We start from the raw sequence: 17,500 nt of genomic DNA on the forward strand, positions 1-17,500 counted from the left end.
CCTCTCCTACAGTAGAGAATGAGTGGAATTGTTCCTCAGGGGTCTATAGTGCGCTATCTGATGCGATACTGTAGCTGACTGCTGCAGCGATACAATTTTATCTCTGATAGTATCGATCTTGGAAGTGAAGTAGTTCATAAAGTCATTACTGCTATGCTCTTGGGAAATGCCAACACCTGTTGATGCTTGATTTTTCGTTAATTTAGTTACTGTATTGAATAAATACCGAGGGTTATGTTTGTTTTCTTCTAGAAGAGACGAAAAGTAATCAGATCTAGCAGTTTTAATGCTTTTCTGTAGGATAGGTACTTTCCGCCAAGCTAAACGAAATACCTCTAATTTAGTTTTCCTCCAGCTGCGCTCCATTTTCCGGGCTGCTCTCTTTAGGGCGCGGTGTGCTCATTATACCACGGTGTTGGACTCTTATCCTTAATCTTCCTTAAGCGTAAAGGAGCAACCGCATCTAAAGTGCTAGAAAAGAGAGTCCATAGTTCCTGTTACATCATCAAGTTGTTCTGAGCTATTGGATATGCTGAGGAACTGAGATAAGTCAGGAAGATTATTTATAAAGCAGTCTTTTGTGGTAGAGGTAATGGTTCTACCATATTTGTAACAAGAAGTTGGCTTTACAGCTTTAGCTATATGGAATATACAGGAGACTAGATAATGATCTGAGATATCATCGCTCTGCTGCAAAATTTCAACGCCACACTGTAAAACCCGACAAGTTAGGGTAACTCAAACCGTTTGAGTAAACCGATTGCCTTAAAACATTTAAGTTTTTAAAACTAACAATTATGAGTGCTCTGAACTTATTTCAGTTGAGTTCAGTTAAGTGATTAATTAAGTGCTGATTGAGCATTAGTGATGAACACCTGCTGTTAACAAACACAATCACTGAAGAAAAGAGAAACACAAGAACAACAACTGACTTTAGACACATGCTTAGATGAAATCAACTGAAATAAAATACATTAAATATCTCAAGATATGATTAAACAACCCCACAAACAGCATCACCAGCTCCACTTATTAATAACCAGACTGACTTTATTTCTGTCAGACATCTACAGAAGATCTTATTGAGAATTAACTGAGGTTTAGATGTTGATTTATTGTTTCATTTGAAGTAACCATGTTAGAGATCAGTGTCTGCTTTAGTTGGGCTCTTGAGCCTTGACTTCTGTGTTAGCTGTGTTTTTCTCTGGTTGTTGTAATCATGTGTTTCTTGAACATATTTGTTACAGCTCAAAAGCCCAGAGGAAATGATCAGTAGTTAGTTGTTATATATTTAAAATGATGATCATCTGTAAGTGAACTGATCTCATTGAGAGTAAATGTAGACTCATTGTGTGTCTCAATGGATGCGTTTCTCTGAAAATAATTGCACACCTCAGAACGTTCGGCAGCCAATCAGATTCAAGCATTCAACGGCCCTGTAGTTTAAAGTAATGTAATCATCTTGTTTTAGCCAGGTTTCTGTCAGACAAAGCACATCTAGTTTATGGTCAGTGAACATATCATTTACAAAAAGTGCTTTTGAAGAAAGGGATCTAATATTCAATAAGCCAAGCTTTATCATGTGTTTATCTGTATTATATCGGTTTTTATTTGTTGAACATCAATTAAATTGTTACTATTACTTTGGTTTGGATGTTTTCTGTATTTTCTAGTTCGGGGAACAGACACAGTCTCTATAGAGTGATATCTAGGTGAAGGAGTCTCTATGTACTGAGAGTTAACTGACTTTGGTGGCGTGAGGCGGCTAGCAGACGATCGGTTTAGCCAGTCTGTCTGCTTCCTGACCTGGGCCCCAGTTAGTCAAGTACAAACTCTAAGACTATGTGCCATATTTCTAGAGTGTGTGTGTGTGTGTGTTTGAGTGAGTGTGCGCGTTTTTGTGACAAATGAGGACATAGATGTGTATAATGACGAGGGTATGACAGGTATGACAGAAGGTGACATCTCAGGACATTACTCCATGTCCCCACTTTTCAAAACGCTTATAAATCACACAGAGTGAGGTTTTTTCGGGGAAAGTTGAACTGCACAGTCTCCTGTAAGGGGTAGGTTTAGGTGTAGGGTTGGTGTAGGACAATAGCACATACAGTAAGTACAGTATAAACACCATTACGCCTATGGAGAGTCCCCACAAGGATAGCAAACCAGACGTGTGTGTGTGTGTGTGTGTGTGTGTGTGTGTGTGTTTCAGGCCTGTCTCCCGCTCGTCTGGACTACAGAGCTCTGATGCTGGAGCGCAGTGGTGTTTCTGAGACGCTGGTCATGTCTCTGGCTCTGATGGAGGAGCAGCTTCCGGTCAAACTGTGTCTCCTGCAGACGCTGCAGATCCTGTCCAGATCATCAGGTGACCAATCAGAGCCTCCGCTCGCTCTCGGTGCGTCACGGCTGCGTCTGAACCTGCCTGTGTTTCCTGACAGAAGTCAACTGTAACCTGATGCTGAGAGCTCAAGCCGCGCAGAAGATCTGCTTCCACATGAGCGAAGGCGATCCGTCCGGAGAGCTGCTCTTCAGATCCTCCGAGATCCTGTGGAACCTGCTGGAGAACGGCTCTCGACAGGAAGTGACCTCACAGCTCAGCAGCAGCGACTGCATCGCGTGAGTCAAACACGCTCCAGATCTGACCTCACCGCTGGAAGAGCGACCGACCGAGCGTCACTAAAGACCGATACACGTTCATGAACGTCACAGGAGATTAATGACTGATAACACTGTAGTCATACTGCTCCATAACACCACCACACTTACTGAATTCAGTCCAGTTCTGATTTGATAAAACAGTCCATGTAAATAAAGTGCTTAATCAACTCTTTTATGGATATCAGATAGCACAAGGAAGATGTGGTTTCAAACAGTTCATCACATCTCACAAAAAAAGACAGTCATGTAATAATGAAATAAATACAACAATGAAATTCAGTATTGATGAATTAATTCTTATGCAGTTTAGAGAAAAAAAACTAAACACACATAAAAAAAAAAAGACATCCAAGAAATATGTGGGTTCAGAAAAAAATTCTAAGAAAAAAACCAAATTCTTATGCTTACTCACCTTCCATATAGTCGATTTTCAATTCGTGCACATATACTACAATTTTATTTGACCTAATTTACTAAAAATATGATAAACTTTAGCACTTACAAACTAAAAACAATATTAAGTCAACAAAAAAGAAAGATACTTCACTCACCGTATTACCATTGTAATTAAAATCAGCAGTATATTTTGCATACAGCAGTGAAAATACAATATTTACAAAATAAAAACACAAATCATAAAACACCCCCTACACTACAATCCTGCTCAAACAACTCTTCATATAAAGCACTGAGTTAACGTTTAAACACTCCCTCAATCTGAAGAACAGGAAAAATACTAAATAGATAAGGATTGTTCACAGCTGCAATGCAATGATTTATTACCAGCAGAAATTAAAAGCATTAGTTCTTTGCATGACAGTAATGGGAGAAATGTGTGTTATGAAAATGTTATTGACATGAAAATAATGCAAAAACTGCTGATTTTCCTGTGACCTCTGTGCTGCAGATCTCTGAAGGACGCGTTCCTCCATCTGCTCCTGAACGGTTTCCGTCATCACGAGCGTCAGCTGAGGAACGACCTGCTGGTGCTGCTGTCTCTGATCGCGGAGACGCCCGGCGCTCCTCTGATCGTGAGTCTTCTTCATCATCATCATCATCCTCATAAACTCTTCCTCTTCAGCAGCTCTCATCTGTGTGTTTCAGGAGAGCGGCTTCGTCAAGCATCTCACGCCGTTCATCACGTTTCCCGAACGTAAGTATTGGTGATTAACGAGCGTTCATGACAGCGGCGTGAACATTCCTCACAAATCTGTGTTCCTCAGTGAAGAGCCACAATCCTCTGGTGAGGAACCTCAAGCTGACCTTCAAGCAGGAGGACTTTGAGATGAAGAAGCTCCTGCTGAACATCATCGTGGTGCTGTCGAGAGATCTGGCCGCGCTGCAGGTGAGACCTCACCATCGCTCAAAGCCCTGTGACTTTCCTTCTTCTGTGGCGCACATTATCAAAATTAAATATATGTTGTAAACAATAAAGCTTAATGAAATATATTTTTAAAATGTATTTAGTTTTAAAGGGGTCATGAACTGCCTCTGTTTTTATTTTGTACTGTTCTCTGAGATCCACTTACAATGGTATCAAGATTTTTACATCAAAACACATCATGATTGAGAAGTTATAGTCTATATTCATGCTGTTTTGACCCCCTCATCAGAACGCTGTTTGAACAGCTGTGGAGGATCGTAGACTCGGAAGTAACCGCCCACTGCTGTGATTGGCTAATAGCTGTGGAGGATTGACAGCATATATTCCTCACAGATGGACGCTGCTGTGATTTAGGTTACGCATAAATAACTCAGTACATATCAAACAATCTGTTTAACAGAGAAAGCAATAGTGATCACGTAATAAAAACAGTTACTCACACTTGTGTGTTGCGACATTACTCTCAGATTCAATGTAGTCGCACAGCAGCGTCTTTTAGTTTCAATCTTTCTGAAAATCCTGCATCGAATTGTGCCTTGTTTGTAAACGAATCCGCGGTAAAATGAAGTGAACAAAGGACCAAGTTCTTCCTGACATGGTCTGGATCTTCATTACGAATAAAGTTCATTCACTCTTTCATAACATTGTGATCAGAAGGAAGGCAACACTGTCGTTTTTCCACGACTTGGCACTGCACAGCGTCTCGTCTTCGGAGCATCTTTATCGTTTGGTTTCTTCGTAGACCTGCACATTTGCCTCTCTCATAAACACTACATGCACAAATCGGTGGGCGGGGCTAAACAGGCAGCGCTGTAGAATCGGTGGGCGGGGCTAAACAGGCAGCGATGTTTAATCGGTGGGCGGGGCTAAACAGGCAGCGATGTAGAATTGGTGGGCGGGGCTAAACAGGCAGCGATGTTTAATCGGTGGGCGGGGCTAAACAGGCAGCGATGTAGAATTGGTGGGCGGGGCTAAACAGGCAGCGATGTTGAATCGGTGGGCGGGGCTAAACAGACAGTGCTGTGACACTATGACATCACAGAGTAGAACATTCCACAAGCTGTTGTTTCGACAGACTGCCTTCAATATAAGCTGTTTTTAGACTAATGAGAAAGTTTTGAGTTCTGAAACTTACAGGATGTTTTTATAGCACAGTGACCTCTTATATGTCAAAAGATCAAGGGAATTTTGGTTTCTCAGTTCATGACCTTTGAACATACTGTGTTGTTTGTGAGCTAATGGTGTTTGTCTGTGGTGAGCAGTTGTTCAGAGAGGGCCGTGTGATGCTGGCTCTGATGCTGCTCGTTAAGCCGAGCTCATCTGCGGTGCGCAGCGGGAGACGCAGCTGGACGTGCAGACAGCAGGAGGAGCTGCAGCTGCAGGCGCTGTCCACATTGAGCACGCTCGCTCCGCTAATGCTGGACGAATACATCACCTGTCAGGCCAACACCTGTCTGCTGCTGCTGCTGGACTGCTGCCTGCAGGATGGTACAGCACACACTGAGCACTTAATTCACCCGCACACTAATTAAGGCCTTACATGTTTTTAAATCAGAGCAGAAAGTCTTAAATTCAAAGTCATGGCATTAAATGTTGCATGAACTGCAAAAAATAAATCTCTTCCTCAGTATTTCTGTCTTGTTTTCCAGTACACATATCGAAATATCCTTAAATTACGATACATTACTGGAGATGCAAAATGAAGATATGAAGTCTTGTTTTCTAAACAAATTTGAACAAAATGGAGTTCATGATTAAAACAAGAACTGATGAACTGATTTTTCTCAGGCTCCTATGTGTAGGTTCAGTAATTTCACTTTAAAAGTTACTCCACCCCAAAATGAAAATTTTGTCATTAATCACTTACCCCCATGTCGTTCCAAACCCGTAAAAGCTTTGTTCGTCTTCAGAACACAATTTAAGATATTTTGGATGAAAACCGGGAGGCTTGTGACTGTCCCATTGACTGCCAAGTAATTAACACTGTCAAGGTCCAGAAAAGTATGAAAGACGTCGTCAAAATAGTCCATCTGCCATCAGTGGTCCAACCGTAACGTTATGAAGCTACGAGAATACTTTTTGTACGCAAAAAAACAAAATTAACGAATTCATTCAACAATTCGTCTCCTGTGCGTCAGCGTAGCGCCATTTTGGAGAATATCCGCTGGACGCAAACTGCGTATGCTCTTCTGTGTCAGCCACGCCTCACGTATACGTCTTCTACGTGTATTTACGCTTTGATTTGAAGGAAAACAGCGTATCCATGAGGCGCAGCTGACACAGAACAGCGTACGCAGTTTGCGTCAAAAAAGTAGAAGTAAAGAGCAGGATACTATGCTTTGGAACATAGTGAAGTAATACTTTCCCAAAGTAAAAAACATTCTGATAAAGCAGCGATTCTTGAAGTTGAGAATTGATCTTCTTGCCTGTGTCTCAGACTCCTTCAGTGGGCAGGGTCACGGTTTCCACAGCAGGGGCGGGAAGAAGGCTCAGCTGCGCTACTGCGTGCGTGTGCTCAGATCCGTGGTGTCTGCGCAGCACGAGCCGCTCCGGCAGGATCTGTGCGATCAGGGTGCCATCGGGCAGCTCTTGGGTGAGTCTCCAGTCTCCTCCAGTGTCCTCCAGCTCAGGCAGACTCACTGCAGACTCACGGCACACTCACAGCAGACTGACTGCAGACTGACTGCAGACTCACGGCACTCACGGCAGACTCACGGCAGACTCATGGCAGACTGACTGCAGACTCACGGCAGACTGACTGCAGACTCACGGCACACTCACGGCAGACTGACTGCAGACTCACGGCAGACTCACACGGCAGACTCACGGCACACTCACGGCAGACTGACGGCAGACTCACGGCACTCACGGCAGACTGACGGCAGACTCACTGCAGACTCACGGCACACTCACAGCAGACTCACGGCACACTCACGGCACACTCACGGCAGACTGACTGCAGACTCACGGCAGACTCACGGCAGACTGACTGCAGACTCACGGCAGACTCACGGCAGACTGACTGCAGACTCACGGCAGACTCACGGCACACTCACGGCAGACTGACTGCAGACTCACGGCAGACTCACGGCAGACTCACGGCAGACTCACGGCAGACTCACGGCAGACTGACTGCAGACTCACGGCAGACTCACGGCAGACTCACGGCACACTCACGGCAGACTGACTGCAGACTCACGGCAGACTCACGGCACACTCACGGCAGACTCACGGCAGACTGACTGCAGACTCACGGCAGACTCAGGGCACACTCACGGCACACTCACGGCAGACTGACTGCAGACTCACGGCACACTCACTGCAGACTCACGGCAGACTCAGGGCACACTCACGGCACACTCACGGCAGACTGACTGCAGACTCACGGCACACTCACGGCACACTCACGGCAGACTCACGGCAGACTCACGGCAGACTCACGGCAGACTCACGGCACACTCACGGCAGACTCACGGCAGACTCACGGCAGACTGACTGCAGACTCACGGCACTCACGGCACACTCACGGCACACTCACAGCAGACTCACGGCAGACTCACGGCACACTCACGGCAGACTGACTGCAGACTCACGGCACACTCAAGGCAGACTCACGGCAGACTCACGGCAGACTCACGGCAGACTCATGGCAGACTGACTGCAGACTGACTGCAGACTCACGGCAGACTCACGGCAGACTCACGGCACACTCACGGCACACTCACGGCAGACTGACTGCAGACTCACTGCAGACTCACGGCACACTCACAGCAGACTGACTGCAGACTCACGGCAGACTCACGGCAGACTCATGGCAGACTGACTGCAGACTGACTGCAGACTCACGGCAGACTCACGGCACACTCACGGCACACTCACGGCAGACTGACTGCAGACTCACGGCAGACTCACGGCAGACTCACGGCAGACTCACGGCAGACTCACGGCAGACTCACTGCAGACTCACGGCAGACTCACGGCAGACTCACGGCACACTCACGGCAGACTCACGGCAGACTGACTGCAGACTCACGGCAGACTGACTGCAGACTCACGGCAGACTCACGGCAGACTCACGGCAGACTCACGGCAGACTCACGGCAGACTCTGTGTCCAGGTGTGCTGCGCCGGTTCCTGGGGAGGCCGGAGGATGAGGACGCTGTGGCTCTGGAGATCCAGACGGACTGTCTGTTCCTTCTGTCTGTGCTCTGTGAGGGAGATGTGCACAGGAAGGTGAGAGGCGTCTCCTCTGTCCGAGCGCCGCCATACTCTCCTGATTAATGACCAGCGCTGCTTGTGTCCAGGAGCTGTTCGGCCGTGACGGGGTGGAGGTGCTGATCCAGTATCTGAGTCTGGACGCCGCGCTGGTCTTCAGTGGCCTGGGTCACAATAAACTGCTGCTGTCCACCGTCGACTGTTTTTGGTGAGACGCGCATGTCTTTATCTGTTCACACCAAGAATAATAGTTATGACTATAATCATAACAATATAATATTCTGTTTATTGTAATCACGCTGCAGTTGTGTCAATTAAAATTAAGACTGAAAATATTGATTCTCATTTTGATAAACCAATACTGATTCTTAAATCCGATTAATCGATCTGTGCTGTTTTCAGATGATGCCTGAACAAAACTTAACCAAACATTTGATAATTCATTCATTCATTCATTCATTAATTTGTATCTCCTCCCGTCCAATAATCACAAAAACTTTGTTACTTTTGATATGAAACGAAGTCTCAGCTTCCGAATTCTGTCAGATTTATTATGAAATTGAATCAGTAAATGTGTCTTTGTGGCTCTGTAATGTGTGCTGACAGATCGCTGATCATCTCTTCCTCTTTACTACTAGTTACAGCAGCAAATAACGTGAATAAACAACAAAAACAGAACAACTCACTATAATGAATCATGAATCATGGAATCCATCAATCAGTGATTCAACCACAGAAAGACATCAATAAAACAGCCTGTGATTAATAATGTCACGTAACGTCACATTTACCTCAGAAAAGACATTTAGGGCCCTATCATACACCCGGTGCAAGGCGCGGCGCAAGTGTTTTTGCTAATTTAGTAGTTCTCATTTCTCCGTCCTGCGCCACGTTTTTTAAATAGCAAATGCATTTGCGCCCATTTGTGCTGCCATGGGTGTGCTGGTCTAAAAAAGAGGTGTGTTCAGGCACATTTGTTGGCGTGTTGCTATTTTGAGGAACTGAAAATAGACTGAGCCATAGACCAAATCAAACCTAGTCTAAAGTCAATAGCACAATATTTTTTTTGTTATTTAAAGAGCGCATCAGTAGAAAATGCGCCTCTGGGCGGGTCCACAACGTGCGTTCACTTTACTTATTACACACAGGGACGCGCAGCAGCACACAAACATGCCAAATATTAAAGATTAAAGGATTACAGTGTAAAACAATATTATTGTGTAGGCTACATAAATATAAAAATGTCATACATGTCATAATGGATAGTCATTGCGTGTATCAGAATGAGGCTACCTGTTTGCTCTCTGGAGACGCGTTCAGTCTGTGCGCCTTAACATTTCACCGTTTAAATAGCGAATCTGCCACGGCGCGAGCGCAACTCACTCTTAAAGGGAATGGGAGATGAGACTCTGATTGGTTTATTGCACGTTATGCCCAAAAACACACCTATTACTCATTAAGAGAATAGGGATAACCCGTTTAGACCACGCGCCGGCAGCGCAGACCATTTTCCCGTCGTTAGTAGCAAAAGTGGATTCAGTGCCCTGAGTGCACCTGCGCCATGTGCTTTAGACCAGGCGCTTAGATCGTTAAAATAGGGCCCTTAATGTCCATAAACTCGATAGTCAGCTAGAAAACATTTTGATCAATATATGTACTATATTATATATTCATTATAGTTTACTGAATCTGTTCTTCAATATTTAATGTGTTTGAATAAATCCGTCATGAAAACATTAGTGACATCCACTGTTTAAATGTTTATTTTCAACAACAAAGTGGAGTAGAAACATAATTACATTTTTAAAACGTTATCATACAAAAATTATTCAAGTTTTTCTTTTCAATTCAAGTTTATTTGTATAGCGCTTTTTACGATACAATCGTTGCAAAGCAGCTTTACAGGAAATTAAGTTTCTACTATACACATACACATATATACATATATACATACATGCATACACATATGCACACATGCACATATATACACATACATATGTGAGGAAGAAACCCAATATATTTAAGTTATGACAGACTTAACTTGGTAATTGTGTATGTTGTCTGAGGGTTGGCATCCTCCGTGGTCCTCTGAGGGGTTGCCATCATCTCTTCTCAGGTGTTTGGTCATCTCGGATGTTTTTAAGGGTTGGATCCAGACTGACGCTTCAGTAATTCCTAGTTACCACGGGATGTTAATCAGAGAAACAGATAGAGACGTAATTAGCGTAGCTGCTGTTCTATTCAAGCAAAAATCTAAAGAATTATAATGTACATCTGATCAGATATAAATGCAGTACAAGATTATTATGTGAATGCTTGGCTAAAGAGATGTGTCTTTAATCTAGATTTAAACAGAGAGAGTGTGTCTGAACCCTGAACGTTATCAGGAAGGCTGATTAAAATTATATTATATACTGTATTATATTATAAAAACTGCCCCATGTGCAATTTAAATGTTTAAGAATCTGTCACAGTCAGCGGCTGAATTGCCCTTGACCGCCACCAGAGGGCATTTCTCCCAGATCATTGCTTCTTGCGTTGGACTCCCATCACCCTTTGCCTGGACTGTCTCATTGCCTCCAGCTGTGTGTGATTACCTGTTTAGCTCACCTAAATATATTCTGTGCTCTCTGAACCAGGGCCCGTATTCACAAAACATTTGATCTTACCTCTAAGAGTTCTCCTAAATAGCAGTAAAAGTTTTCTCTTAAAACCTATCCACAAAGCTGCTGAGACAAACTTGTACTGAATAGAGAGAAGTCTTAAGCTCAGAGGAAGGGGGCGGGGCTGACCTCGTTGCTATGGATGATGTCAGCATGCTTATTAACTATGCACACAGTGATTGGCTGATAGGAGAGGGGAGGGGTCTCTGTCAGAGATTTATTCATAGAAATATTGTAGAGCTTGATATTGTGTTGCCACATTCAAATAAAGATTTTAAAATGCAGGCTAAGTGTCACTAATTAAATAAATATATATTCAGCTAATTGTCAGCCTCTTACATGTGTGCTTCTCGTAGCAGATAGGCATATAAACATCCTTATAATCAACAGAGCAGAATAATCACGGCTGATTGTAAGACATGCAAACGTAAAAGAAAACCAAGCTGGACGCAAGAACAGCTGTAACTTGCCCAGCTGATTAATGAAAACAAGGATATAATCAAAGGAGAATCTGGAGTTGGGTAACCTCCCAAACCAAAGGAGATACCTTTTTAAAAGCTCATTATCATCAAATGTTTCTGAAATGTTTACGTTCCGAGGCAGATTGCCAGCAACAGCTGTTTTAGGATAATTGTGGCTTGGTCTCAGTGACTTAAGACTCCTCTTCACTGCTCCTAACCCTTCACAGATTTAAGAGCTAGTTTTAGCACTAAAACACTTTGTGAAATACTCTTAGAGCAAACATGTAGGACTGACGCCCATTATTACTAAGATTTTCTCCTAAATCAGCGAGTTATGAGCTACTTTTGTGAATACGGGCCTGGTTTGTGGAGGAATTGCTCTGTTCGGAGCCGGAGCTCTTTAAAGGATGGATTCTGATTAGCTGTCAATGTTTTGATCATTTATCAGCTGGGGACAAAACATTCTGGGGTGTGTTTCCCAAAAGCACGGTTAGTGAACTATGGTCATTAGTTTCATTGAACTCTATTGGTAATGACAGAAATTGCGACCATAGTTGCTTTTGGGAAACGCTCCCCTGAAAGTGATGCCAGATATTATTCTTCTGTCGTTATGAGCTCCGCTGTTCTTTTCAATTTCGAATGAGTTTAAAACTGTATCTTTATTTATCTTCATTATCTTTGGTGTGAATGTGCTTTCACTCATTGGTTCTCTAAAGCGACTCCGCTGTCCGAGCGTTACACACACAGTAATGGGATCTCCTCTCTCAGGTCGTGTGTGGTGGGCTGCTTCGGGACGGAGGATGCGTTCGTGGCCGGCGGCGGCGTGGATCTGCTGCTGCAGCTGCTGCAGGTGAGGAATGAGTAAAGCATACTATTTTCAATTCATTTACTTGTACACATACTGATCATTTACTTTAATTGATGGACAAAGACATTTCTCCACAAAAATCTGTAATAACAAACTTGGCACATTTCTTTTACTCTCTCTCTTCGTACATTTTTATTTTTTGGGTTTGTTTAAATAGGCTATGATTCATATTTTTGTCTTGTCTTCATTATTATGACTGACTTCAGTCTAGTGTGAGTTTAAGCACTCTCAAAACAACTCCCGGTATAATAATCAGCAAAGCTGTGAATCTCTTACTTACATCTTCACTTTGTTGTTTATGATGAGAGAATTCAGGTCGCGAGCGCATGCACTGAACAAAACTCCGGTGTTTCAGCGAGGACTCATCTGAACGCCTCTGATTGGTCGTTGCATTCATGAACTCAACAGAATCGTGTGTAATTGGTTACAATGCAAACATCAGCAGATCTAAATTTAATGCCACTTTATTTCATTTTCACTTTATTCGACAGCTGTATTAGATTTAGTTAAGTTGTACAGAGGAATTTTTGGTGGCATTTTCCCCAAGCCCCTGTTAATTTCCTTAAGCCTTGCCCAGCCTTACACACACTCCGCCTACCAGTATCATGAAGTGAAAATATGGAAAATATGGCCACTTTGCTCACTTCAAAGCAGCTGAATGTCAGACCGTTACCGCCCGTTCCCACAAACATTATAATTTTTGCACTATCAGTATGCGGGATACTGAAATCGCTTTCGAATGAGCGTTCACTGTTCACTTTCACTGTGGATTTGGCGATCTCACGCACTCAGTGTAGAGGAGCACATCTTACGAGATCAGATATATGTGATCCTGCAGCACAGAAGCAGTCATAAGCAGCACAGCTATATTTGTAGCAATAGCCAACAATACATTATATGGGTCAAAATTATACATTATTCTTTTATGAAAAAATCATTAGGATATTAAGTAAAGATCATGTTCCATGAAGATATTCTAGTACATTTCCTACCGTGAATATATCAAAACTTCATTTCTGATTAGTAATATGCATTGCTAAGAACTTCATTTGAACAACTTTAAAGGTGATTTTCTCAATATTTAGATTTTTTTGCTCCCTCAGATTCCAGACTTTCAAATAGTTGTATCTCAGCCAAATATTGTCCGATCCTAACAAACCATACATCAATGGAAAGCTGATTTATTCGGCTTTCATGATGTATAAATCTAAATTTTAAAAAAATGTACCCTTATGACTGGTTTTGTGGCCCAGGGTCACATTTGTCAATGAGCTCAGGATCTGTTGAGCAGCAAATCCTCCAGCACTGTCAGTCACCTCTCCTCGCTCTCCACCCGCGATCAGTCAGATCTGACTCCTGCAGCTCGTGTTGGATGCAGGGTTTGCCAAGTCCACATTTTCTTTCTACGGAATTGGACTACTTTTGTTGCCACGGGTTGATTTTGCCCTGTGGGTCAAGGTTTGAAATATTGCATGAATTATATTTGACTGAAATGCTTGTATTGAAATACTTTGCATCTTACCTGTGATAAACTGCTCCAGATGTTCAGTTTTGTGAAGCAGGGCCACTGGTAGGAAGCCTTGTATAGGTCGGAGTGTGTTTGTGATTGTGTGGTGTGTGTGCAGCGGAGCCCCAGACGCATGCTGACGCCGCTCACGGCCGTGCTGCTGGAGCTGTGTGAGAATCCGCAGGCCGTGGCGCATCTGCTGCGCTGGAGCGGAGAGAGAGACGCCAGCGCGCCGCAGCTGCTGCTGCACATCTGGAGGAGAGAGGAGGAGCAGATGGGCGTCTCGCGAGACCCTCACGGCGTGATCGCAGGTGCAGACGCCATAAATCAGCGCTTTTCACAGTCAAGCACCTGTCAAACTAAAACTCTTACTGAAAAAAGAGGAAATATTTCATTTGTTTCACTGCATGTCATGTGACCATTAAACATATGAACTTAAATGTCAGGATGGGCTTTGAGAGAATATTAAGGGGTTCAGAGATTAAAGTGAACATGAAATCAACATGGACCTTCGTAATGGAGCCGTCAGTGAACGTGATCGACTCGAAGAGCGTCTCCTCCTGCATCAAACATGACCTGTTTGTTTCTCTGTACAGTAGAGTGACCAGATGCTCTGTTAAGACTCTCTCTCTCTCTCTCTCTCTCTCTAATAGACGTGAAGCGGCCGATTGTCTCTCGGCATCAGGACGAATCATCATCGTCGTCGTCGTCACATGATGTCAGTGCTGCTGTCAGAGACGTGTCAGAAAACCTGCGCGCAAACATCTACTGCATCTTCTGCAAACTGGGTACGAGAGAGAACAGTGTTCAATCAATCAATCAGCTATACTTTATTTATGAAGCCCTTTTTCTAACGAATCAATGCAGTTCAAAGTGCTTTGCAGTCAAAAATAAGCGATTGACACCAAGTTTAAAAAGTAAACAACGTGAGGCGCAAAAGTTGCATACAACAATAATATTAAAAGGTTTTTGGATGTTGTTGAATGCTTCAGTTTTAGTTATATAAATGAGTGTTTGTTTGTATGTAGTTAATACTTCTCTGAGTGCAAGAAAAATCAATCATATGATCTGATCTGCTGGTAGATTTGAAAAGATAATGAGCCTGTAGTTTAGTGCAGATTACAGGTTGTTTTCAAAGACGTTTTGTAGTTTAAATCAAAGCTTGGAATGAAAGGTGTGTTTTAAAGTAACATCTGCGGCTCTCAATGATGATCTGCAGGATTTGAGGGTCTGTCGGGTTTGAGCGCCGAAGATCACGTCACGCTCAGCATCATCCACCGATACCTGGACTTCAAGGTGAGTCGCCAGCTGTGTGTGTGTGTGTGTGTGTGTGTGTGTGTGTGTGTGTGTGTGTGTGTGTGTGTGTGTGTGTGTGTGTGTGTGTGTGTGTGTGTGTGTGTGTGTGTGTGTGTGTGTGTGTGTGTGTGTGTGTGTGTGTGTGTGAGTGTGTGTGTGTGTGTGTGTGTGTGTGTGTGTGTGTGTGTGTGTGTGTGTGTGTGTGTGTGTGTGTGTGTGAGTGCGTGTGTGTGAGTGTCGAGACAGAGAGTGTGTGAGTGCGTGTGTGTGTGTGTGTGAGACAGAGAGTGTGTGTGTGTGTGTGTGTGTGAGTGTGTGTGTGTGTGAGTGTGTGTGTGTGTGTGTGTGTGTGTGTGTGTGTGGTGTGTGTGTGTGCGAGACAGAGAGTGTGTGTGTGTGTGTGTGTGTGTGTGTAAAGATTCTAAATATACTTTTATATTGCAATAATTTCACATTCAATCTTTAAATGAATGTAGAAGCAACATAAAGACAGTATATTTTTAATACTTGTTTAGTGGCATCTTTTTTTATGACTGAGGGCGAGTATCACTGATAACAATAATACTGATGTCGCTAGGAAATTGTTCTTTTTTCCTAATATTTAACCATTGATTATATGTAATGTTGACTATACTAACGTTACAGTATAACTGAAAGCTATTTTAACATTTAGTAGATTTAAAAAAATAACTACTAATTTAAGTGAATTTAAAACAATCTTCACATAAACCCATTATAATAAATGTCATATTTAGCTACCTGTGTTCTTCAGCGAGTAGGAAATATACAGAAATAGAATAAAGTAAACACTAAATTCTTAATTAAATATAGATGAATCCTTAAAGCTACAAAAGTTATTGATTTCCTCTGTTTTCTCTTGTTCTTTGATGAACAGACATCACAGCATCTGGTTATTAGGCTGCTGTTACTTTAAGAGCTGCCGCTGCTGAACGTGACGCGGATCTAATGCATGCTCGTAGTTTCATTCGCGCTTTAATATGAACTGATACAGGCTACAACAGCTGACAGGAAAATTATTTTTTACTGATTATGGCCAGACAGCATCTCACGCAGTTCAGTGATGTTCTGCCGAAGCTCCTCGTCTCCAGTAGCGTTTCCACGCTCGTTTGACTCGCGCCTGACGCTGAAGTGGAGCGCGACTGAAACACCTCACTGTTTGATGTGATCGTAAAGACGTTCTGCATCTAAATAAATGCAGTTCTTGTCAAGATAAAAGAGACCGAAGCAGCAGTTGTGAGTGGAGTGGCCAACCCTAGCTCCACCCCTGAGTTAAAATATTTTTAACGCCATTAAACTGGAAAAATTAATCGCCTGCGTTAACGTGCTAATTTTGACAGCACTAATAAAAATGTCCACATGTACACGGGTATTTTTATAAACTCCGATTTTCCTTCCGTTTTAAAAACAAATCTCCGTCCACAAAATGCCATACCAACAGCGATATAATCTCAACCGTGAAGCCATGCTGGCCAATCAGAAGCCTGAAACGATCAGAAGTCTGCACGATAACACTGCAACCAGAGTTTTTGAATTCTTCACCCTGGCAGGAGTTTTCAAAAATGTTCGGGTTCAGTGACCTGCTGCAGTGTTTGCGTGGACGAACGGCCAAACCGCACAGAAGAAGCTGCGGCTTTGAAAATAACCGCGTTCGTGTGGTCAGGGCCTTAACCAGCAGAACAAAACGTGTTTCTGAGCCGAATCACCTGCCCAGTAACGCTGTTCCTCACAGGTGTGTGAGGTTGTGCAGGAGGTCTGGAGCGAGGCAGCGCCGGCCGTCCCGTCGGATGAAGCGGCGCTGAAGAGCGTGCTGCAGGTCAGTGAAGCCGCGGCCGAGAGCGTGCGCTCGCTGCAGCAAAGCATTCTGGGCCGCCGGCAGCAGGAGGAGCTGCAGGAGGAGCGGCGGCTGTATTCGGAGGTAAAGCGTCCCGGCGGCCGTATGTTCTGTACGAGACCGCAGCGACCGACTGACCGCTGTGATTGTGTTCCAGATCCGCTTCACTCATAAGCAGCGAGAGATCGCAGCAGACGCCTGGAGGAGCTACGTTGCCAGAACCTCAAACTACAGCGTCCTGAAGGTCTGACCCGCCGCTTTCATCCGCTGCTCTTCCGCTTCGAGCTCCTCTGAGTGATTCTCTTGTGTTTGGCAGGAGTTCAGGCGTCTTCGGGAGGAGCGGAGCACCGGCGAACACGACACGCCATCAGACGCCGAGACACAAGGGCCTCCGATCGACAAACCAGAGCCAGTCACTCTATAGACACAATATATAGCCAACTGAACGCATTTAATACGACATACTGTTCAAACGCTTGCCATCGCTACAGGGACAGTTCACCCAGAAATGACAATGTTCATATTTGAGTGAAGTATCCCTTTAACCAGCATTAGCATGCTAGCGATCACTGCCGGACCAATGAGCTAACATGACT

The 17,500-nt window shown here is 43.8% G+C and overlaps 1 protein-coding gene and 1 long non-coding RNA gene across 3 annotated transcripts in view; one reads left to right on the top strand and one right to left on the bottom strand.

Moving 5' to 3' along the window:
* The window catches only part of LOC131525992 (cilia- and flagella-associated protein 69-like), a 23,303-nt gene that overhangs the window by 4,922 nt on the left and 881 nt on the right, over window positions 1-17,500 (top strand). The window contains exons 7-22 of one of the 2 annotated variants that reach the window (XM_058754038.1): window positions 2,213-2,365; window positions 2,442-2,616; window positions 3,566-3,689; window positions 3,763-3,811; window positions 3,882-4,003; window positions 5,305-5,530; window positions 6,480-6,635; window positions 8,160-8,275; window positions 8,347-8,465; window positions 12,150-12,231; window positions 13,875-14,067; window positions 14,410-14,544; window positions 14,976-15,052; window positions 16,803-16,988; window positions 17,062-17,148; window positions 17,221-17,500. The exon at window positions 17,221-17,500 is cut by the window's right edge and continues 881 nt beyond it. In XM_058754038.1, coding sequence (XP_058610021.1) covers window positions 2,213-2,365; window positions 2,442-2,616; window positions 3,566-3,689; window positions 3,763-3,811; window positions 3,882-4,003; window positions 5,305-5,530; window positions 6,480-6,635; window positions 8,160-8,275; window positions 8,347-8,465; window positions 12,150-12,231; window positions 13,875-14,067; window positions 14,410-14,544; window positions 14,976-15,052; window positions 16,803-16,988; window positions 17,062-17,148; window positions 17,221-17,328 — 2,108 coding nt within the window. In that variant the 3' untranslated portion in view covers window positions 17,329-17,500. Of the gene's footprint in view, window positions 1-2,212; window positions 2,366-2,438; window positions 2,617-3,565; window positions 3,690-3,762; window positions 3,812-3,881; window positions 4,004-5,304; window positions 5,531-6,479; window positions 6,636-8,159; window positions 8,276-8,346; window positions 8,466-12,149; window positions 12,232-13,874; window positions 14,068-14,409; window positions 14,545-14,975; window positions 15,053-16,802; window positions 16,989-17,061; window positions 17,149-17,220 lie in introns of both variants that reach the window. The other variant, XM_058754037.1, reaches the window with a different exon arrangement.
* LOC131525998 (uncharacterized) lies at window positions 12,149-13,910 on the bottom strand. Its single transcript, XR_009267344.1, has 2 exons — window positions 13,772-13,910; window positions 12,149-13,695 (listed from the first exon to the last, which is right to left on the bottom strand). It is a non-coding gene; the product is annotated as an uncharacterized LOC131525998 (long non-coding RNA).

This window comes from Onychostoma macrolepis, chromosome 19 (assembly GCF_012432095.1).
Source record: "Onychostoma macrolepis isolate SWU-2019 chromosome 19, ASM1243209v1, whole genome shotgun sequence".
Lineage (NCBI taxonomy): Eukaryota > Metazoa > Chordata > Actinopteri > Cypriniformes > Cyprinidae > Onychostoma > Onychostoma macrolepis.